Source organism: Xenopus tropicalis, chromosome 9, assembly GCF_000004195.4.
Source record: "Xenopus tropicalis strain Nigerian chromosome 9, UCB_Xtro_10.0, whole genome shotgun sequence".
Lineage (NCBI taxonomy): Eukaryota > Metazoa > Chordata > Amphibia > Anura > Pipidae > Xenopus > Xenopus tropicalis.
The window spans coordinates 52790897-52815117 of record NC_030685.2 but is presented as its reverse complement, the minus strand read 5'-3'; the positions used below and the strand labels follow the sequence as shown (position 1 = coordinate 52815117).

The 24221-nt window shown below is 39.8% G+C and overlaps 2 protein-coding genes across 3 annotated transcripts in view; one reads left to right on the top strand and one right to left on the bottom strand.

Moving 5' to 3' along the window:
• The first annotated feature begins 1993 nt into the window (after positions 1 to 1993).
• On the top strand, positions 1994 to 18308 carry slc39a10 (solute carrier family 39 member 10). Its single transcript, XM_002937708.5, has 10 exons — positions 1994 to 2187; positions 3645 to 4693; positions 7442 to 7622; positions 9262 to 9431; positions 10320 to 10520; positions 11871 to 11994; positions 12654 to 13013; positions 14214 to 14294; positions 15470 to 15660; positions 16151 to 18308. The coding sequence occupies exons 2-10, from the start codon at positions 3656 to 3658 to the stop codon at positions 16307 to 16309; spliced, it is 2505 nt and encodes an 834-aa protein (XP_002937754.1). The 5' UTR covers positions 1994 to 2187; positions 3645 to 3655; the 3' UTR covers positions 16310 to 18308.
• Positions 18309 to 22131: 3823 nt separating this feature from the next.
• The window catches only part of dnah7 (dynein, axonemal, heavy chain 7), an 86595-nt gene continuing 84505 nt past the window's right edge, over positions 22132 to 24221 (bottom strand). For both annotated transcript variants that reach the window (XM_012971042.3, XM_002937720.5), the window contains exon 64: positions 22132 to 24052. In XM_012971042.3, coding sequence (XP_012826496.2) covers positions 23846 to 24052 — 207 coding nt within the window. In that variant the 3' untranslated portion in view covers positions 22132 to 23845. The remainder of the gene's footprint in view (positions 24053 to 24221) is intronic.

Genomic DNA, 24221 nt, shown 5'->3' with positions numbered 1-24221 from the left:
TTGTATTCTTATAGGAAGTGTATTTATCAGTGAAAGTTAGAGTTCCCCATTTAATAAATACGCTGATAAAACTGCCCTAGGAATGAACTAAAGGTTCTTGAATTTTTTTGTGGTGAGTTGTAATCTCAAATTGAAAAATCTGCCCCTTAAACTCACTGTCACATTAATATTCAGTGCGGGTTTGTATAGACAACTAATGCTGGCAAGGTTATAGAGTGGCTAAACTAGCAGCTATACATTTTAAGCGTTTTAGCTATGACAGCAGAAGTCAACAAAGGATACTAAAGGGTATCCCATTCCAAAGTTTTAGGTAATGTCAGCAATCTAATGTAGGCCAAAGCCCAAGTCAGATCACAAAACAGGAGCCAGTATTTATAGAGTAAGACACATTTGCTGCAGGGAAGCAGCTTCTTCCCTCAAGCTGTCAGCACAACTTAATAACTAAGTAATTAAATGAACCAGCAGGTTGGCAGAAGGCACAAAATACAAAGTATGTTTCCATTCATGCCCTTAGCACCAACTCTGCAATATTTTTCAACTTCTGTATGATAATGAGGGGGAACACATGAAATCAGCACCTTTGTGTTGTTTGAAAATCTGAAGAATCTAATCATTTCATGCCAATAGACAATTGTGCAGGGACAGCAATGAGGAGATTACATGGTCAAGAGGTTATACATGTGATTAGGCTCAGTACATGTGTCTGCTTTCACTGAAACTTGGGTTAACAACTGAAATTTCATTCTCCACTCCACTTTTGCTTCCCATTAGCATTACACTTAATCTCTAACTTATACTGATTCATATATATATATTAGGAAAAATTGCCTAACATCTTTTTCCTTGAACCACCATTCTGTCACAGTGCATCCCCCTTTCCCCAGCAAGTGTCACAGTGTAACCCCCTCATCCCCAGCAAGTGGCACGGTGTATCCCCCTCATCCCCAGCAAGTGGCACGGTGTATCCCCCTCATCCCCAGCAAGTGGCACGGTGTATCCCCCTCATCCCCAGCAAGTGGCACGGTGTATCCCCCTCATCCCCAGCAAGTGGCACGGTGTATCCCCCTCATCCCCAGCAAGTGGCACGGTGTATCCCCCTCATCCCCAGCAAGTGGCACGGTGTATCCCCCTCATCCCCAGCAAGTGGCACGGCGTGTATCCCCCTCATCCCCAGCAAGTGGCACGGTGTATCCCCCTCATCCCCAGCAAGTGGCACGGTGTATCCCCCTCACCCCCAGCAAGTGGCACGGTGTATCCCCCTCACCCCCAGCAAGTGGCACGGTGTATCCCCCTCACCCCCAGCAAGTGGCACGGTGTATCCCCCTCACCCCCAGCAAGTGGCACGGTGTATCCCCCTCACCCCCAGCAAGTGGCACGGTGTATCCCCCTCATCCCCAGCAAGTGGCACGATGTATCCCCCTCACCCCCAGCAAGTGGCGCGGTGTATCCCCCTCACCCCCAGCAAGTGGCGCGGTGTATCCCCCTCACCCCCAGCAAGTGGCGCGGTGTATCCCCCTCACCCCCAGCAAGTGGCGCGGTGTATCCCCCTCATCCCCAGCAAGTGGCGCGGTGTATCCCCCTCATCCCCAGCAAGTGGCGCGGTGTATCCCCCTCATCCCCAGCAAGTGGCGCGGTGTATCCCCCTCATCCCCAGCAAGTGGCGCGGTGTATCCCCCTCATCCCCAGCAAGTGGCGCGGTGTATCCCCCTCATCCCCAGCAAGTGGCGCAGTTTAGACCCCATACCCCACCAACAGCAAGTGGCACAGAGTATTCCCCCCTAGCAAGTGGCACAGTGAATCCCCTCAGCAGCATGCACATGCCCAATGAAACATAACATGGGGATTAGGTCGCACATTCCCACCATTTCCCAAAGCATAGCAAAGCAACAGGCATTAACTCTGCCGCTCAAAAGAAGTTAATCCTTCACAGGGCAGTCACATGGTATGTCCACATGACGGAGGTGCAATGAAGGCCCTTCCGGGTTCGTCACTATCGGTGTGAGTGCGTCACCGCGCGTATTTAGCGCCTTGGAGCCGTGACGTCACGTTCCCGCGAGATGCGCCTAGCGCCGCCTGGGTGAGAGGCCGGCAGGAGCCGAGTAGCTGGGCATTGGAATGGCGTTGCGGGACATTTAAACAGCTTTTCGGAAGTGCTGGCTGTGTTAAGGAAAGCGAGGCTGCTGGGCGGTATGCTTGTTTTATTACTATGGATCTGTGTTTACATAGTGACCCCCCAGATATATACAGAACTACAGAGATACGGCGTTAGCGCCAGTCTGTGCCCCAGTGGAGCTTACAGTCCCATCTGTCTCACCCTGTGTTACACTCACATATACTATGGTCATTTGTATCAGGAGCCGTGTGACCCTCATGTATACCTTACTGTGTGAGAGGAGAGCGGAGTTGCTGGGGCAAACACATGGCAACATGGGGAAGTACAGGTATGGGACACAGTATCCAGAATGCTTGGGACCTGGGGGGTTCCGGATAAGGGATCTTTCCGTAATTCCGATCTCCTGCCTTAAGTCTACTAAAAAAAAAATCATTTAAACATTAAATACACCCAATAGGATTATTTTGCTACCAATAAGGATTCATTATACCTTAGTTGGGATCAAGTACAGGTACAGTTTTATTATTACAGAGAAAAAGTAAATCATTTTTAAAAATGTGAATTATTTGATTAAAATTGAGTCTATGGGAGATGGCCTTTCCATAATTGGGAACTTTCTGGATAATGGGTTTCCGGATAAGTGGTCCAATACCTGTACTGACTGAGATGGTGCCTTTATTTTAAATCTGTTTCATCTAGTAACTGTGCTACATGTTTGGAGGCATGAGTAGATTCAGTTTATGATGTACAATCTGTTGCTTGCCTTGGGGAACACAAACACTGAATTTCTCTTTGAGAGTGGGGTCTCTCCATTTAGACAGTGAATATAGTTATTAACTTGCATCATTACGTGCACTTTATATTTTATACCTGCCCTGGGGTATCTATGTGTAACTAAATCTCACATCTGGGAAAACATAGTGTTCAAGCCTCTTTGTTCAAATTGATATTAGTAATGGGCAGGTACAGTGCCTTTAAGCCTTTTTACTTTTATAAAGCGTCAGCACGGTTTACAGATGGGGTTTATGCATCAGATATAAGTGATGTACTAATACTGGTATCGCCTACTCAGTTGGGTTTGGTTGCAATATCAGAAGGGAGCACTACAGGCAAATAAAACATTAACTTTTGACAGTCTCTAAAAAGCTATTGCCCTGTCCGTGATAGTGTCTTATGGATGAATAGACCATAGCTTTTGAACCTTAGTCTCTTTAGCTTGTAGACTTGTAAGTCACAGACCTTATTTTCTGTCCTTAATTCTGTCTCTTCATTTTCACCCCTGTTAGTGCAATATTTTGCTTAATTTTTTAATAGAATCAAACTTTCATAGTTTAAATATTCTCTTAAGGCAAATAGTTTGCAGAGGGATAAATAATATATAAAATAAATGAATTTGTCCTTTTGCTGTAGTGTCTTTCCCAGTGGTGACAAAATGAATTTATTAAAAGGATAACCAAGATTAACATCATTCACCTTTATTGAAGCTGAATATATTCTACCTTCTAATGAACTCTTTTTACATTTCCCCTAGGTGAAATAGAAATGAAGGTACATATGCACACAAAATTCTGCATCATTTGTTTATTGACATTTCTGTTTCATCACTGCAACCATTGCCATGAAGATGTGCATGATCACATTTCTGATCAAAGGCACTTTCATAGTCACAGTGACTACCAGATCTCGGAACAGCCTTATCTTAAGAACAGCGGTCTAGAGTTATCGACTGACAAGAATACAGCGCCAGATGCTGAGCATGAACAAAAATATTACATTGAAAAACTTTTCCATAGATATGGGGACAATGGAAGGCTGTCCTTTAATGGGCTGGAAAAACTCTTGGACAGTTTAGGCCTCGGAGAGGTTAAAGTTGTTGAAATTGTCCATGAAGATCTTGGCCATGATCATGTTTCCCATTTGGATGTCTTAGATTTACAAGAAAGAAGGCATACTCACGTGCATGATACGTTGCAATCCCATGCTCACAGTGATGCAGATAACGAAACCAAGAGTACATCACCCATTACAGATGTACATACATGTCAAGAAAGAAAAGCAGAATCACATGTACCTAAGAAATCACACAGTCCCTCTGAGCACCATCATGGACATAATGGCACACACCATTCACATAATTCTCATAACCGTTCCAATTCACACAATCATTCAGTAAGTGAAATAGAACATGAAGGACATGGTCAGGACCTGCAAATTAGTTTAAATGCCACTCATGATGGTACTGAAAGAAAGGCACACAAACACAAAAAGAATCGAAAAGGAAAGAAAAATGCTGAGACAACTGTGGGTTCAGATATTTTATTTCATCATGTGCACGATGAAACACATGAGCATAACCACGTTCACAAATCAGACACTACCCCGGGTTCCTCTCCTATCCATGAACTTGCAAATAATGATAGTGGGGACCATCATTCAGGATATCATCTGGGGGCTGAAAACAGAACAAGAAACACCAAGAAAAGGGAAGCCCCACATGACAATCACAGCTTGAAAAATCATGACCTGGTTTTAGCTCAGAATCATAAGGAGCATGGCGAGGAACATCATGAACACGATGAGGTAAGTGAAAGCTGCTTGATCTTTAGGTAAATGTTTATTCTGAAGGCATACATGGTGCTTTAGTAGCTAGCTAACAAATGCCTCCCACCCAATGGGGAATGCTTGGAAAGCAGCATTACAGCTGTGGCTGTCTTCAGCCTTACTTTTATGTTTGCATGTGTCTTTCTGTCATGTAGTATGATTCCTTGAATTCTACCTTGGAAACTAAATACTAATAACTCCTTAGTAATATTGGATCTATGCTAGCCAAAAAGGATCCATATTAAATGTTGGCTTCAGGGTGCATTTTCTGTAATTCCCGGTAGTTGGGGTCATTTTGAACTTTAATATAGTTACCTGCCAAGTGATAAAGAAACATAAATACTACAAAAAAACTAAATAACCAGTGAGGTTTTCTACAGAAATACTGTTTTTTGGCTATGTGTTTGTTTATTATTTTTTTTTATATAGTAAAGACATCACGGAAATGTAAAGCTGGGACAGTCACTATGACTGCCTTATCTTGCTTGCACTGGCACATTTTTGCCTAGTACTTCATCATTAAGCACTGCATAGACATGGGCCAGTTTTGCACAGTATTGGCATATTCTCCTTCATGTGTGAAATTGTTCTTGTGTTTTAAAATTTCATGTTTTCTAGTTTAAAGAGGAAGTTATTTGATGAAATTTCCAGTGTGGGAGAATATTTTGACTTATATAGGAAAATTTGTGTGAAAAACAATATTGTGCCAATGAATTGTACTCCTCTAAATATAGAAGTGATGTGCTTTAAAAAGTAGTGTTTTGGGCTGATTTATAAAAAAAAATTTCTGCAAAACCCTACTTGTCCCACACAACTGCTCCACTTCCTGCTTCCTCCTTTCCCAGGCTGTGCAGGGGGGCCAGCTCTTAGCACACACTGCACTGTAGCATAGGAACCAATCAGCAACTAGGCTGTAAATAAAATGTGACTAAAAGTGGCGTTGCAACTAATATTGAATCTCCAATAACAGTGCATTTAACAGCTATGACTGAACTGTGCCATTTCCCACTAATGCAGACTTTCCCAGAGTGTGAAGCACTTCGCTGCAAAAGTGTAGAAACCAATCAGCAGCTACTTTAGTTCAGATCACTACAAGCTGAAAGCAATAATCTTACTGGCTGTTTTCCCTCTTTGTGCACTGTACATAGGATACATGGTGCTTTGCTGCTAGGGATTTGGTCCCACTAACTAAACAAGGTTACACTGTACTGGCTGCTCTTGTGGTTTTGTAAAGCAGAGAAATAGTTAACTACAGGACAGTGTTGCCCATTGGGCAGGGATGCCAGTAGGAGAAAGTGCTGCTGACTCTGCAATAGAAGGAAGGCACCAGAGAAGTAAAAGGAATTGCACCCCCTGGGTCCTGCTGTACTACCCTCCTCTCAGCTGTGTGCCCCAAGTTTGAGAAACAACATCTAAAGGAAAGCAGGCATGGCTGCGCTGGAGGGGGTGTTCTAGACCATGTCTGCTAGAAAATAAAGGTTTTCAGAACAACGTTATACATATATTTTCTAGTTTTTATAATTCTCAGTTGGTGTTCATTAATATGTTTTAAAGTTGCTCTCTAAACAATAATTATGATCAAATTTGTCACTTCTTCATCGGCCTTCCTCTGCCTCCTTCACACGACACTATAACTTGCTTTTTTACCTGTTTGATTAACTAAAGAATCAGAAGAGCATTCTGTTCACCAGTTTAAGGCACTGGACAATCTGAGTCAGGGTTTAGAGCTTTGTGATATAGAATTTTGGCAGCTTGTATGCTATTATTGGCTTCCTGTTCTCGCTTTAGAAAATGAAATTGCAATCTCGTTGCTATGGTCGCTGACCCCAGCAACCTGAAAGCAAATTTACTGCCAGGCTGATGTTTTATTGTTGTGGCTTTTTTTTAATATATCTTCAAAGATTCTTCACTGCAATATACTAAAATGTAATGTTTCTGGCAGACATTGCATCATGTCTGCTAGTTTCACTTTACTGGAGTGTTGATATTAATGTTATACAGTGCATCAAAAAACCTCAGTGGGCATGGAAATCAGTGGTTTCATTAAATATGCGGCCAGCTTTACTGTAAAAGTTTCTAGAAGTGACCTGCAGTGTTTATTTATGGACTCAGCTATGCTACAGCCAGATAGGGAAATATCTCGAGACACTGGGCTGAAGGCTTACAGTTGTTTTCCTAAGTGCTATGGAAACCCTGAGCCTTGTCTGTCTGTATTGCCAACTATAGGCAGTGCTGCACATGCTGGCAGTTTGTAGCACTGTGGTAGTTTGTGGTGCAGCCAGACTCTCAATGCAGTGTATTTATTAACATCATTAAATCATTTCTTCGCTTTTGTTTTCTATGGGCAACATCACAGGTGATGTTTGTCTCCTGTGTTAATAAATACTCTAAGGGGTATATTTATCATGCTGTGTAAAAAGTGAAGTGAAACATTACATCTTATGCTTTGCTTTCATTACTGAAATGAAATGCTGATTGGTTGCCCTGGGTAACATCACCACTTTTTACACAGCATGATAAATATACCACCGGGTCTTTTGATACTACCCATTGCTAGCACTAGGACAAGCACAGATTTAGCTTACTTGGTGCATAACTATCAGAGAGGACCTAGACTGGCCAATTTAATACTCTGTGTCTCTTGCTTTAGAGGAGTTAATGCAGTTGTGTAATAAGGATTATCTGTTTGTGTGCCTGTTATGTCTAATGAGACTGTTTCTCTTCCAGTGCTTGAACATCACTCAGCTGCTTCATTATTATGGCCTGAATGCCAATTCTCCAATTTCACCTGACCAGTTTGCATATATCTGCCCAGCTCTGGTGTATCAGATTGACAGTAGGCTTTGCATTAAACATTTTTCAGATTTGCAAGTGGAGAATGTGGAGAAAAGTAAAGCTGGAGCCTCCGGTAAGCAAAGACTTACTATTTTTTCTGGGTTTTGGAAATGGCATTACCACAATGATCAGTTAAAAATCATAAAAACCAAAACCTCCTGGAAGTGGTGCCAATGGCTTCCCCCCTGTTCTTCCATTCATAAGTTGCTTTGCATAATTACCTGTTTTGTTTTTAGGAACAGGCACGAACACCATGTGTAATGTTGCCCAAGTTTGGAACAACGTTTATAGGAGAAAAATACTTGTATTTAGAGTTTGAATACCAGCACACCAGCACTTGGCTTCATATACCAATCCTATTTGTATTGGGAAGTTTAGGGGACAGCCCTTAAAGGAAAAGTAACACTAAAAATTTTTAACTAAAAAAAATCTATTCTACCCTCCCCCAATAATTTCCCTATCCTGAAAACCATTTGTTATTTTGAATGCTTTAGAAGAAAATATCTGTTAAACTCTGCTTCCTGTCATTTGAACAAAGGCCATACGGCATGCCGGGGAAAGTATCAGGAGATGCATCAACTATGCAACTGGCAAACAGTAGGGTTATGCACGACCCAATTAATTCTGAATGTGCTATTGGATTAGGCCTTTTGTGTGAAAAAAATTGTCCCATTCGTATCATATGGTCTGAATGCGAGGTACAGGCACATGATGGCAATGTTTACTTATGTTACTTATTACTTATGTTAATCGAGGTACATATATGCTATTGTGAGGTGTACCCCACCATATAACTTATCTTTATTGGTTATACAGTATCCAACGATGGTTGATTTATCAGGAAATAGTAATAAAACATTGCATATATCCAACCACATCTTCTATTACAGCGACACCCCTGTTTATATAGTGAATATAGTACCGCCAATACATAGTGTCTTGGCGGGATTACACTACATAGGGAAAGTATCTCCTTCCTGTAGGGAGTGGATGAACAACTCCTGGTCGACATTTAAAGGGGTACTGTCAGGGGGAAAACATTTTTTTCAAAATGCATCTGTTAATAGCACTCGAGCAAACAGTTTTTTTTATATTTAAATGTGATGTTGGGCTAGCCATGTTCTTAGTTTCCCAGGTAAGTTTCCCTGATAAATTCCACTGGGAGTTGGAGCGATATTCCCCCCCCCCCTGCTCCCTGACACCTGTTTTGCTAAAAATGCTCCCATTCCTCACCTAGTGGTAGATGTTCTATAAGCACTTAATTGTAAAAATCCAAGTCCAGCTCAACCAATTTATGACTCCTTTAGTTAACCTATTGTTTCTGCTACTCAATTTATCTGAAAGCAGTTCTAATGTGTAGCACTGGCTCCTTCTGAAAGCTCAGAATCAGTCACAATGCACTGAGATTGCCCCTACGCACCAATATTACAGCTAAAAAATATATATTTTTGTTCAAGAATAACAGTAGAATTAAACATTAGAATGAATTAATTGTAATGTACCAAGTGTCAATTAGTTAGAAAAACTATACTATAAGTTTTGTGCGCAGATTCTCCCCCTCCCTTTGGGAATACAATAGGATTCAAATTTGGTTTGGTGTTAGGCCAGTTCTTTTCATGCAAGATTTTGGTGTTTGTCAGAATCCTGAAAAAATGGATCTATATTTGTGACCGTTATACACATTTATTTACATTGCTTTTATTTCTTTACAGCCTGGATTTGCGGCCTGATCTCAATCACTGTCATAAGCTTGCTCTCATTACTTGGTGTTATCTTGATTCCGATCATTAACCAAGGCTGCTTCAAGTATCTTCTCAACTTCCTGGTTGCTTTAGCTGTTGGAACGCTCAGTGGGGATGCACTGCTTCATCTGCTACCTCATGTAAGTATTGCACTTTTTTTTTTTATCACAAATGTCTAACATGTGACCCATATGCTTTCTAAGATGTATATCTAAAGCCCCTCAGTAAATGTGATTGTTTATTGTATATGACTGACTTGTGATTAGCAATGCTATTTAAAATGCATCTCCTACTTACCTTCTGGCTGCCACCACTACAAAACTAAACCCGTTAAAGAATGTAAATCCCAAAGAATTCTGACTAATCAAAGAAAGTATAATAATTCCAATTTTTAAACATTTTAATAATTATTTATAACAGCTTTAATTTGTAAATGTATTTCACATAGAGCACTGCAGATCTCTCCACTCTCTATCTTTAGGCTCGGTAGCCAGAGGTACCCCTTTTCCCAAACCTTAGGTTCTGTCTTGGAGGTAAAGAGAGGTCTGCAGGGGTGCATTTAGAGTATAGTCAAATGCCAGATGCTCCTCCAGGCAATGTTGCCAGTATTTTTTCTTAAATGGGCAGTGGTAGTATATCTCTCTTGTGCGGCATAGTGCAATGAATATAGCTAATATGGTAATGAACTTGCTGTTTGCTTATTGTTCTAACAAAGAAACTATAGGTTTTTTTTTTTTTTAATCTCTAAACTAAACAGGGCAAGCAGGAACCTAGACCTAAGGATCAGACTCCATGTTTGGTTTTTGCGAGGAAAATAATTACCAGTGCACAGGTAACCCACCTGCAAAATGGGTGCCTGCTATTCATGGTATATGGACGGACTAGATTGCTTCTATCTAGTTTGCACACTCTGCATACCCTTACATGTTCATTCCCTGTGTATTCATTCTTGTCACAGTAATCTACTGTTCTAAGAGAATAATACTTTTGTCTTATGTGGTTTTTTTTTTGGTTTTTTTATATATCAGTCACAAGGGGGCCATGATCATGGTACAGAAGCCCCTAATCACAGTCACGAGCACAATCATGAATCTCTGCACAGTGAGGATCAGTCTTTTCTCAGCGAGTATGACGGTGTTATGAAGGGTCTTGTTGCTTTGGGTGGAATTTATCTCCTGTTTATTGTGGAGAACTGCCTGTGGATGTTTAAACATTACAAGGAAAGAATGGTATGTACAAAATATTTATTTAATAGTTATAGTATTTGTTATATTGCACTCTGAGTACCAGTATCACTGATGATGCTGAGACACTTTGCAGTTGGTCTTCATTGCTTGTTGTTCAGCAGCTCTCTGATGGAGAGTTTCAGCTGCTTGAATTACAGACTATAGGATGAATGGTAGAGGGCCTGAATAGAAGGATAAGTAATAAAGTAACAGTAGCCTCACAGAGCAAGTTTTTTGTTGCCCAAGTCAGCCCCCCCTCATTTCAAAGCTGGAAAGAGGCAAAAGGCAGCAAATAATTAAACTATAGGACATAAAAAATGAAGACAAATTTTATTAAACTTTTTATTTCTAAATTACACTGTTTACTTAGCAAATAATTCATTCTACCATTTAAAATTTTATTCTTGAACCAACAAATGTTTTTTATTTTAGTTGTAATATTGGTGTGTAGGCACAATCTCAGTGCATTGTGCCTGAGTCTGAGCTTTCAGAAGGAGCCAGCACTACACATTAGAACTGCTTTCAGGTAACCTACTACCATGTAACTGGAGTAGTCCCAAGCCGGACTAGGATTTCTTACTATTGAGTGTTATTCTGATATCTACTAGGAGCTGCTATCTTGCTCCCTTCCCATTGTTCTGCTGATCAGCTGCTGGGAGGGGGTTGATATCACTCCAACTTGCAGCGCAGCAGTAAAGTGTGACTGAAGTTTATCAGAGCACAAGTCACATGGCTGTGGCACCCTGGGAAATGAAGAATGAAACTGAAAAAATTAAACAGAAGAAATACTGTCACATAAACTTTTTTTTTTTTCCCCAAAATACATCAGTTAATAGTTGCATAGCAGGAATAAATGAAATAAGGAAATTATGCACTAGTTTTAAATTTACACTTCAGATAGTGGTTGTTGGACATTCACCATGTGACTATATCGTACTTACGTGCCACTGTGAGTTTATAAAAGTTAAACTGTGACACATATATTTTACAATAAAACATTTGAAATAACAAACCTGTTTTGTTGAAACATGAATTTATTACTTTTCATTTCTTGCTCATGTAGATATTTTGTCATTCCCTCTTCTCTCCTGTAGCCGTCTGCAATAAATGTATTTGTTAATGAAATATTTGTTTTGCAAACAGATGCTTAATAGCAGAATGATTTAAGTGTGTATAATTGCAGCACAACTCTTGGCCATTAGCGTCAGTTTCACAGCTTGCCCAGTACAGTCTGATGATAACTTCCCCTTGCGTTGGCCCTTAGCAAGTGGTTCCTATGTGCTAATTAAGTACACAGTGGCATCTCATTTGGATTCAAATTAAATGGGGAATTGGCAATTTTCTTTTGTGTAGGGGAAGCGGAAGTGGCTAAAGAGAAAACAGAAATTGGATGAGGCTGCAGTTGGCAGAAAATTATCTGATCACAGCTCAAATCGGAGGTCTGATGCAGAATGGCTTCAACTTAAGCCTTTAGAAGGTAAGATGATCCAGTGCTTTCTGAATGGTGACCCATTTTAAATATCATGGCGCCCACATTACCTGACTGTTGCTAAATGGGCATTTTTATTTTTTTTTTTTGGTAATGTTATTGGGATCATAGATTGTAAGCACCTGTGGAAGCGGCACTGATGTGAATGATGTATCATCTCTGTAAAGCACTGCAGAATAAGTTGACACTATATAAATGATAGCTAATAGTAATTTCTTTATGCCATCCCTCTCTCTGTAGCTTTTGTTCAACATAAGTGTCATGTATTGAGCATGTGCTTACATCATGAAAAATCCATGGGTGGATAATTAGATTCCCAATGCACAGATCCCCCTGCTCAGTGCACTCCTGCTAGAAAAAAAACATCACAACAAAAAGGGAGGGGAATGTATACTGGTATACACCAGTCCTTTTATCGCACTCCTATTAAACAAGAGGTGTGTTGCTCAGTAGATGATACGCAACCTTCAACTCCTTTATTTGTTTACATATAAGCGGAGGTCTGTTATTTTTATGTGTGAGTGCTCTTTATAGTGTTACTGGCACTTTAACTAGACTGAAGACGTTGCAGCAGGTACTGCCATATATGTAGGTACCACAGATTCTTTGACATGCAGCTTATTGCTTACTCTTATTGTTGAATGCAGCGATGCAAGATTCTGTTACTTGTGAAAACCAACAACTGAATCAGACAGAAATGACATATGTAGAGAATGTTCTGCAGTCCCCAGCGAAAGTCTTTATTCCAGCCGATGAAAGAACTGCTCATGCCAACAAAGATGCCTCCCATTATGATGATGACAACCATAGCCTGCAAGATGGACAGTATGAGAATAATCATGAAAAGATGGAGGTGCCAAAGAAACACAACCATAACAAACATTCTCATCACTCACACGGCCACTGCCATTCTGGAAAAGATATGAAGGACACCGGCATTGCTAGTATAGCATGGATGGTTATAATGGGAGATGGCATGCATAACTTCAGTGATGGTTTAGCAATAGGTAAGCTCCTTGCTCTCTGCTTGACAGCATATGGTATTGATGTTGGCTCGTCTATGTAAAACATGTGGAGGTTAATGGGCCCAGTAATTGCATACCAATTTATTTTTTACTACTGCCAAGTGTTGTTTGAAACAGCTTTGGTCCATAAGAGTAGGCAGGGACTCAGAATTTTAGGGTTGCTAAAATATTCCATGCCTAGTGGAAGCTCCCGGATATGCATTACTGTAAACACAGCCTTCTGCTAAAGCATCAGTAGTTAAAGGAGTCTCTTGAATCCATTATTAATACCATATACTAATAGAAACTACAAATCAGATAATGAACATCTGTCAGAGCTGTCTAGCCATAAATAGGTTACATAGGGTTGTGTTATAATACACAATATTGCCCTTTGCACTGATTATTTCACGTTAAGCAACTGAAAAAGTAAGGAACTTACTGGAGAGAGAGTCCCAGAAAACAATGTTCTTCACAGCTTTAAAGGAGAAGGAAAGGCCACTGCTCCCACTGAATACAGTCACTAGGTTATTTTCTCTGGGCAGGGGCTTCTAAAGGAAACTAAATGCACCAATCTGGGTTAGAAAGAAAAAAAAAAAACTTAGTGCTGCCATATGTCCCATGGCAGACTCAGACTTTAGAATGAGAGAATCTGCATTAGGGACTTTTTTTTCCCTAGGAGTGCATAACATATTGGTTAGTGCTTGCAGATATTAAAGGTTAAAATAAAAATTACTTAAATATTGAAGCACAAGTTTTTGTTAGTAAAATTTGTTATTGAAGGAATAATAAAGTAAAAACCTCTGGTAAGGGATACCTGGTTGCATGGAAAAAAATGGTGGCACTCTGCTGACAAGTAACCCAGGCAAGGGGTCTGGGGTAGCCAGAACAAATTGCCCCCCCCCCCCCCCCCACTGATTTTGAGATTAGTTCTCCTTTTACATGTCTTTCAGACTAAAATGTAGTAGACTTTATAGTGCTAATTGCTTAACCTTCAAGCTTATAATATCGTTATCCAGCCAAAATTTTGTAACCTGTCCGATCAACGAAATGACTGATCACCATGGTAAAAAAAATTATCTAGACACTAATTTGGAACCCACATGGTATGGCCAGCTTAAGTGTCTATGATGCTTTTCTGTGAGTCTCCAGCCTGTATACCCATATAGCTGTGCTAAAGACTCTCTCATTCCTTCTCTTTAGGTGCTGCATTCAGTGCTGGGATAACAGGAGGCATTAGTACATCAGTAGCTGTGTTCTGTCATGAGCTGCCCCATGAATTAGGTAAGAAAGTCTGTGTATCACCATGTACTGTGGACAAAATACAACATACCATCCATTAGTGATAAATAATGTGTGGGTAAATAACAGACAATATGTGCAGTCAGACTTAACCCTAATAAGGGTGATTATAGGGGGGAGGGGTCATAGTTAACTTTTCAGATGAACTAATGTACCTTTTAGGGTCCATCTAGTATGAAGCCTTTGATATTCCCGCATCCCTGGCAAAAACATAATACAGTAGTTTTTCCTTTAGAGCAATGGCATACGGGGCATTGACGCCTGTTGGCAAAGAAAAAAACACATTTGCCAGCAAAAATTTGTGTAAAAATGCAGAATACAATTTGTGCAGTAACACAATTGTCCTGGCAAGGATGTGGCTATTCAGATGTTTGTCTGTGGGAAGGCCTACAGCTGCTCCTCAAGTCCTTGTCTGCTGACGCATCACACACTTGCCAACATGGTATAGAGAGGGTTATATATAAAGGGATATATATATATATATATATATATATATATATATATATATATATATATATATATATATATATATATATATATATATATATATATATATATATATATATATATATATATATATATATATATATATATATATATATATATATATATATATATATATATATATATATATATATGGGTTATACACTAGAAACAAAGGGTAGAGTGACCTAAAAGACCAGTTCCACTGGTGCTCCATCCTTGGCAACTAGATGGTCCAGCAGGATACATAATGAGAAACTGGAGGGCAAACACAGAAATACTGCTGATGGTTAAAATAAATGTGCACTTTTAGCAGTATTCCTGTTTGTCCTCCCTGTCCTACGTTTTCCCAGAATTTATGCCATTATTCTCTGTCCCATACAGGAAAACTGCATCTTTTTTGGTACTTACATTTTCCAAGAATGTATTCCTTTTTGATGTAGTCCCCTGGAAACCGTAAAATTGTGGTTCTGCTGTATATCCATTAGACATAGTGGGTACAATGTTAGAAATGGGTGCTAAAAATGGGTTATTAACAGGTTGTCTTTAAGTGTGTAGGTGCTTTTTGAAGAGGTTCTGTGCATGGATTTATTGGTGTTATTGTTCTTTAGATTCTGAATTTGCATTTTGTAAATTCCTATTTGCCAAATTTGTGTTTTCTTTTATTAATCTAGGGGATTTTGCTGTCCTTCTGAAGGCTGGTATGACTGTAAAACAAGCAATTGTGTACAATCTTCTGTCTGCAATGATGGCTTACGTAGGGATGTTGATTGGAACCGCCGTTGGACAGTATGCCAATAATATCACCCTTTGGATCTTTGCTATTACAGCAGGCATGTTTCTGTATGTAGCGCTAGTAGACATGGTAAGAGCAGTCACTCCTTGCACGTCTCTTCTTCATGTATATTTGTAAAGGCAGCTTAGATCTGCACAGTCCATACCAGCCTTGAAGCACCCTGAAGGTCCTAGAAGCACTCCTGTCTCTGTCCTGACTCATGTGTTAGAGGGAAGATCTGTCAAACTGAATGATTGTACCGTCTAAATAATCCTTGGGATTCTTTCTTTGCTTGCTTTTTTTTTTTTTTTTGTGTGTGAATGTGCCACAATTACTTGATAGTCACTTGGTGGGTAAACCTCAGTCTCAGCGTGTGGGAATGCTGATTATGTCATATGCAGTATGTTTCAGGGATGCAGGCCCCAGTTAACCAGTGCTGCTCTTGGCTCCTTAGGGATGATTTACTCTAGACGTAGTGCATAGAGACTGATACACTAATATATTGCTCCCCCCTCCTTTTTTTAGTTTTAAGAAATGTAATTTCAAGATATGTTTAATAATTTATTTTGTGTATTCTCAGCTTCCAGAAATGCTCCACGGAGATGGAGAACATGAAGAAAATGGACATTGTGCAGTTGGACAGTTTATTTTAAAGAACTTAGGACTCCTCCTTGGATTTACCATCATGCTGCTCATTGCACTGTATGAAGATAAAATAGTGCTAGACATTCAGTTCTGATTCTTCATTGTATCTGGTGTGACTCATTTGTAAAACGCGTCTCTGTTGGCTGCTTGCTATGTACAGACATTGTCCAGCTGCTGATTTCCGTGCCTGTCTGCAACATTCACATGTGAATAGTATCCAAAAGGTACAGGTACACTTACCAGTTTTAAGGCTACACTCCTGTACTGGCATAAAGGTAAAGTAGCATTTCCTTTAATGGACAAAACCCCATGAGGATACAACTTATTGTGTGCTCAGAATGTCCCTAGTGTGCATGTTTGCATTAGTGGTAGCTGCCATATTGGTTCATTACATTGAAGCAGTCTAACATCACCTAAAGTGGAGCTGAGCAGTCAGCTTATACCTTAGTCTCCAATGCAAGTAAATTTAAAGAAGATATGAAAGTGTTATTCTTGAAGATGATGCCATCAAAGTGTTTTTCCTGGACAATATTTGCAAATGTTGGTCACCACATAAGTTACAACATGTTTCTAAGAGTAGAGTGTAAATTCTCCAGTGAGGAGGGCTACATGAAGGTAAATGTGTTGGTCAGGAGCAGTGCCAGTGGGCTCAGTGAGCTACAGTAAGGGGGGGATTGTGCATTTCCAAAGTCTCACAGCACCCATGGGATTGTTCTGTGTAGCTGGAGACACATGTGCCAGTCTAGATAATTTCCCTGTTTGTATTTGTGTATATATGCCTCTTTCTGTACTCTTTCTAGGGGTCAGTGTGTGTGGTTCATTCTGATCACAGTGCTGGATAATGGCTGAGGCCGTATGTGCGTATAGTTACAGAGCATATATATTAATTAGTTCACTTGCATCCCAGGCTCTCCGAATATAAACCAAAATGTATATATGATAATCGTATCACAGTACCTAGAAATACATTAATTTCAGTTCAGTAGATCTGCTAAAGCCTTGTGTCCCCTCGGGAGAGAGAATTCTTGGGCCATATTGTAATTGTGCTCTTTGGAGTGGAAATTAAGGGTCTCTGCTCACCCACCGCCTCCACAGACATACTGTGACATGATGTGGCCTTTGAACATGTTTTATATAAAGAAACAGTTGGCCAGTGGTGCTTTAGATATTTGTTTCTTTCCTGCAAACATTGCATTGCTTCCCTAACCTTAAATATGGCAGAAGGCTATTCCCTTGACTTTCTCAAGGTGTTTTTTATTATTAACCTTTGGGCATTAACAGGTTAGGGCTTTTTAGTTTGATTACCAGTGCTGAGGGCTAAGTAAACCTTGCATACAAAAGTCACTTATGGTCATTTAGTAACATTTGCAATATATCTGCATGGTTTGGATGTTTTGGTGATGCAGTGTAACTGTATTGTGAGTGTGGGAGTTGCCAAGCAATCACAAGTGGCTGTGGAAATGACTGCTATCAAATCATTCACTTGGAATGCAGTAGGGTAGCGTATTAGATAGGAGCATATGGAAACAAATGTGTATGCAGATTGCACATGCTGCTAAATTAACATACGGACCAACACACTAGAGATTTAATTACAGGGTTTACTGTCCCTTTAAATGTTTTTAAAACTTAGTTTTGTATAACAGGAAACTTTTCTTTTCTAACTTCACTTCATAAACAATTGTCCTTGGTACCAGCAAAAAGTCCTGTTCGTGTTGCATACTGTTTTTAAGGGATGCACTGAATCAACTGTTTGGGATTTGGCCAAATGCTGCACTGAGTCCAAATCTAATTTGCTTATGCCTCAAAAGGGTTAATGTGAACCTCGAGCTAACATCCATGATTTTATGGATTTGGATTCACTTCAGACAGGCACTTGGAAAAAGTCTGAATCCCGACTGAATCCTGGATTTAGTGCATCCCTATTGTTTTGCATGTAAAGAATGACTGACTGTATGGGAACTGTAATGTGCATACAGGTGTCCAAGTGTGGCCTTAAATGCTGTGTGGTACCTAATTCTCTTCTAGGTTCCATGCAGTCCTCGCTGGGGAACGCGTTCTTCAGTCACTGTGTATGCTTTGCTCTGCTGAATGTGGGCAAAATGTAAAGTGTAAGAAAAGAAAAACTCATAAGGAACACTTCAGTGTAAAAATGAAAGTGAGTAAAATAGACGGCACAAAATAAAAAATGTTTGTAATATTGTTAGGCAAAAATGTAATCTATATAAAGGCTGGAGTGGGCAGATGTCTAACATAATAGCCAGAACTCTACTTCCTGCTTTCAGCTCTCTAACCTTTTCGTTAGTGACTTTAGGGGGGGGCACATGGGACATAACTGTTCAGTTAGTTTGTGAGCACTCAGGTCAGATGGAAAAGCAAACTGTTATGTTGCATGTGCCCCCCCCCTCCTATTACAGCTCTCTAAGCTGTTAGCAGTCAGTAGCCAAAGGAGGAAGTAGAGTTCTGGTTATTATGTTAGACATCTGCCCACTCCAGCCTTTATAGATTTTTGCCTAACTATTTTTTATTTTGCGCAGTCTATTTTACACAGTTTTATTTTTACACTGAACTTTTCCTTTAATGTGAACTGACACAAGTCCTTTCCATCCTGTATGTGTAACAATGTTGTCACTGAAGCAGAAGTCTCTGTGTCACTGCATCTGGCCATCTTTTCTCTGTAGCTTGAACAAAGCAGGAGTTACAGATCTCATTGCCTGTGAATTGGCATTGAATGTATTGATTAACGCTACATTCACTCATTTTCAAGGATTGCTTATTCAAAAGGGGTTTTAAAGCTAAAGTCTAAATTCACCATAGTGCAGAATAGAGTTCAGCTGCTCAAAGCACTCCGACAGATTCTAGCATTCCAGGCATTCTCCTTTTCATTGCAAGAATTCCGTCAGGAAAGTGTTAATAACTGACATATAATAACATGAGTGGATGTGCTACAGGAATGGGATCTATTGTACAGCGCATAAAGTAGGTTTCTGGATAATAAATCCCATACTTGTTCTGGTGGCTATTGGCTCTGGTAGGCATTTCCACTTGCGTGCACTACCAGATCTATCCACGATGAGAGCTGGATGAGATTAAAATAATCATATTCCTTTAATTATGTCCTCATCATTGTAAATGGCCAGTCAGTAGCTGGTGATCTTTTGTGTATATAAAGCAAGAGGATAGAGCGGGGCAGCTGCACCTTGCTCCTTTTATAGAACCTTTTTGAGTTATAATTTTTGTATATTTAGCATAGATTGAGTTGATTTTTTTATATAGTTTTACAATTCAGACAGATGTACCGATTGCTTCTTGTTCAGCCTCTTTTTATTGGCTTTTTTCTGCAGAAGATGATTGTGTTACACAGGTGCTACTATATGAGGCAGACATGGTACCAGGACATTTGCACTATTCTGACCTTGTGCCAAGTTGTATTGCCATTTATACCCTGTGTGAGAATCGCCCATTGTCATTTTGTATTATGACTGGCTCCATAACGGACCATGTCTAGGCAGCTTTCCTTTATACTGGGCTCCTTTAATTGGCTAACAAGTGAATTATCAGTGGGCATGCCACTCAGTGGGGGGTTGCTTTTGATGCCAAGCTTGCAGTCCTGTGCCACACTTGATCTTTCCAATTAAATGGGCATTTGCCCTGGGCCCTCAAGGTGTGGGGGGTGCACTTGTGTAGAAAATGTCTTACACATTAGAATAATGTTATTTGCACTTTTTAGTGTATTTTAGTCTGTTTGCCATCATATATTTGTTTTTTTTGTTTTTTTTGTTCTGCATTCCACGTTAGGGGTTTTATTTTAAAGTGATTTTACATTGCAGTGCATTTTTCTTCTGTAATTTGTTGCAATTTTAGTACATTTATTCTGCTTTTGCTTCATAATTGCATATAGCCTGGCTAACATTACCTGCTTGCTTGCAAACCAAGTCATTTCAATACATAATAAGCCTAACATGATAGTTTTAGGGATTGGCTGTCATTTGGCACAGGTTAGTTGTGTATGTCACAGCCCTAACTAATATAGAGAAAAACCTTTGGTAAAACTTGTGGGAAAGCTCCTGTGGGCACTACTACTCCCCTTGCCTCATAACTAAACACCCCTGTATTCAGCATCCTTTAGTCTATGAGCTACACTCTGAAGGAATGGCTTACTGGGCTCAGAGAGATTATGGGGCAGATACCTGTGCATATAACTAAGTACTTCAGTGAGACACGTGAGAAGGTTTCCGAGGCCTCACAGTAAAACATGCAGTGAGCTGGGATCCTACATCAGCTCGATATTGTCTGGCCAGGGCAGTGAGATGTGCAACCCATATGCTGTTACTGGTTGGAATCTGGAAGAGAGGGTTGTGCCCTGGAGCCTAGGGAAAATATGGGAATATAATGTTACCTGCTGATTGGTTGCTATAGGTAATTGTAGTCATACTGAGGCCTTTACTGTGAAAGAGTAAGGGGAGTATTTACTAATGTTCATATCCCCCCTTTTGTTTTCCTTCACAATTCATGGTTTGTTTGTTTTTTAACACCCCTGTACATTTTTTGTGTTAAAAAACACCATGAATTTTTAGAGGTTCTCTGGGTTTTTTATTTTTCAGTTATAAGTCATTGAAAATTTGTATGAAAATGGGAAAAAAACATGAAAAATGTGTTGATTTCAACATTTTAATTCGTTCATGCATTTTCAATTCAGATCTATTAATAAATAAAAGACCGATTCGGCAGCTAATCGGCCCATGTGGGCACTACCGACGTGCCTGAAATCGGCCAGATATCAGTTGGGCAGGTTAAAAAGTCTAGTCGGGTCGGGGACCACATTGGCTCGTTGATGCAGTCCCCGGACCGACTTTGCTTATACCCATCATTATAATTCGATTGTTTGGCCCCAGGGCCTGGATTCTCCTGATATCGCCCACCCGTAGGTGGGGGGATATCGGGAGAAGATCTGCTTGCTTAGCGACATCTTGGGCACCTTAAGTGTTTGTATAACTTGGTTGCATACCCACACCCCTTTTAGTGCATATCAGATGGAGGCCTATTTATCATTTATATTTACAAATGTTGATAAATAAACCCCACAGTGTTAATGAGATTGTAATGGAGCCAGTAACCTAGATCAGCCTCTTATCAGCACACCCCACCTTATACATCCATTTTACATCATTGTTTTTTCATGTATCATAGGTAGAAAGGCCATTTTATTTTGATAGTGGTTTGTTCTTAAGGGTGATGGGGGGTTTTTAGCCTGCAGGAAATCTGTGCTACCCACAGATGAAACATCTGTTGGAAATACCTTTGTAGTGTAGCCAGAAGGAATCATGTGGAATTGGTAGAAGAGGCATCTCTGCTAGTAAATCCGATTTATCCGCATTACGGGATAGAGGTTTGTAGATAGCAGTATGCCATCATCCTAAGAGCCTAATGAATTCATTCAGCATTAGTAGGGTAACTAACAAGACATACATTCTTATCCTGCCTGTACTATCTGCTGTTATATTCAGCTATTGAAGAAAATGATGCATATTTCCTGGCCCCCTGTTTCATCAGTATATATGTAAGTGCATGTGTTACATAAAACTAACAAGCCACCACACCATGTCAAGGTAAACCCTAATATAGTGGTCCTAACTATTTAGTGTCAGTCATATTTTTCCATAGGCTGGTGCCTCCCTGCATAGTAGCATTTCTTGGATAAAGCATCTCCTATCCTGACCTATTTACAGACAAGAACAAGAGTTCTTATATATCCCTACAATAGACCATAACCCATTGTGGATAGATGCAAAGCCTCTTATTTCCATTGGCTGTCAGGGTATTCAGACAAAGTTACTGTATTCTTTTTTGTACAAACAAATTCAGCTTTGGGTGACTGTCAATATTTTCAAGATCATTATTAAAGGCTAAATACTCTTTTTTTCCTTCTGTAAAGTCTGTAAGCAAAAGAACAAGGGGCAAAAGCAGCTTTTAGTAAGCAGGTGCATTCATACTGACCAGCTGTTTACTACCTACAAAGTGTCCCTATTGGCTGGGTGTTTGCTTCCATGGTCACCTACAATACATATTTAGTTTAGTTGTTTTCAATTACTACTCAAAAAATAGTACTTTTTTCTTTGTCATAGAAAACACCCCCTGGTGTTTCCCAGTAGCTGGTCAGTCAGCCAGGTTTCCCATTTGCTACACAGTTACAATTTGCTACATTAGGTGACCAGTTTCTCCACAAAATCTGAGGAATGGCAACAATGAATGTATCGGTTTTAACAGTAATGCTCAGTAGGGGTGAAACAACAATGAGAAATGCCGAGCCAAAAATGCAAAAAAAATAAATTGCAAAAGTGCTCAGAGAGGCCCTCTTTTAAAGTGGCAATATTTTGTAGTTTAAATGCCTTTATAAATACAATTTTCCTTACAGCAGGTGATAGTTGAAGTCGGAACTTTGCATTTCCCAGGATTTCTGATGCAAAATGTGTTGCTAAATTATTTCATGCCCATCTTGTATTAGAATCAGTAACTCCTTTTGAGACAACCTGCGGCACACACCGCTACTTGGAGCACCTTAAGCACTGTGATTTAGTAACTCACAAACACAGTCCTCTTAAGATCTGTTGATTTCAATTTTGTCCATGGTCATGGTAATTTCGTATTAACCATTGTATGAGATAAAGGACATCATTAAAAGGCTTATATACAGAAAAATTTACTTTATAGGCATAGAGAATCCATTATGATTGCTTATTCCTAATTTCTTTTTTTGTTATCAAACACCAGTCCAACACACATTTCCCTCTGAATTTATGACACTGCATAGGAGCAACACTTCATATACAATATATGGTGGTACAGTGAAGGATATCATTTATATATTTTTCTTCTTATATTCAGAGAAACAATAAAAAGATAGGTACTGATTCTTTGCCCTCTATACAGTGTTTGCCTGAAGCTCCACTTGCACTAGTACAATTTGCTTCTCTTCCCTGCAATATTGCTGGGGAAGGTTCCTAAAGAAAGATTTGTACTCTGGCAATGCTTCCCATTTCACACTGTGGTCACTAAAGTGTTAACACATTTGGTTGTTAGAAGTTTGGCTCCATTGTAGATTGCTGGTGAACTACTGTTTACAACTGTATGCTTGATAACCTACCAATTCAAGTAAAAATTTGCTGCTAAAAGACATTCATCAGTATTCACATCCTTGTTTATGGACATTCAGGGGGCAACCTAGCTTTACCTTTATTGTGTGTATGTAAATGTACTGCTCTGACATTCCATGAAATAAGGAGAACATTAATATGAAGGCCATTCACGCTTTATCAAATGTGTGACATCAGAAATTCACTGCCGTTTGCTTTGCAAATCCATTGTTCCTGTGCCTGGAAAACTGTATCTAGATGTATTGTGAATTACAGTCTCCATTACAAGTGTGTCTCTACATGTGACCATGATCTGCTTATTGAAGGAGCGCCCATTCAGATTCTAAACTGTGCAAAACAAATCATTTGTCACAACGTTAAAATGTTATGCAGGTACTCTGTTTTAATGTTACCATTGCTTTTTCTCATCTGTTGTACACTGTTAATTATAAACTGGAGAAAATAAAAATCAGATACTTTCCCAGAGTGCATTTTCATTATGAGTTCAGTTGGCATAAGAGTGCAACTCCTCGCCCAATCCAGTGCTCCTGTGGCTTATCTGATGGTAGTGTCATTGCAATGACAAAGTTGGTGGAGTGGCCAGTGGTGGATAAAGTTCCTCTTCTCTCACTTGTTTTGTACACGGGAGCAATGTAACAGGGTCTGTTTGGAATATCCGTCCTCTTGCAAGGCTTCAGCCACATCTGCAAAATAGTCAGTGCTTTAACAATTTGCAAACTCCACAAGAACACTTCATACTGCATTTGGTTCCTTTTTGCAAGCAGGTAGTTATATGGTACATAGCAGCTGCTAGGAAGATCTAAAATTCTATCATACATCTCTAACAGACTGAAAAGGTTCTTGTTACCAAAC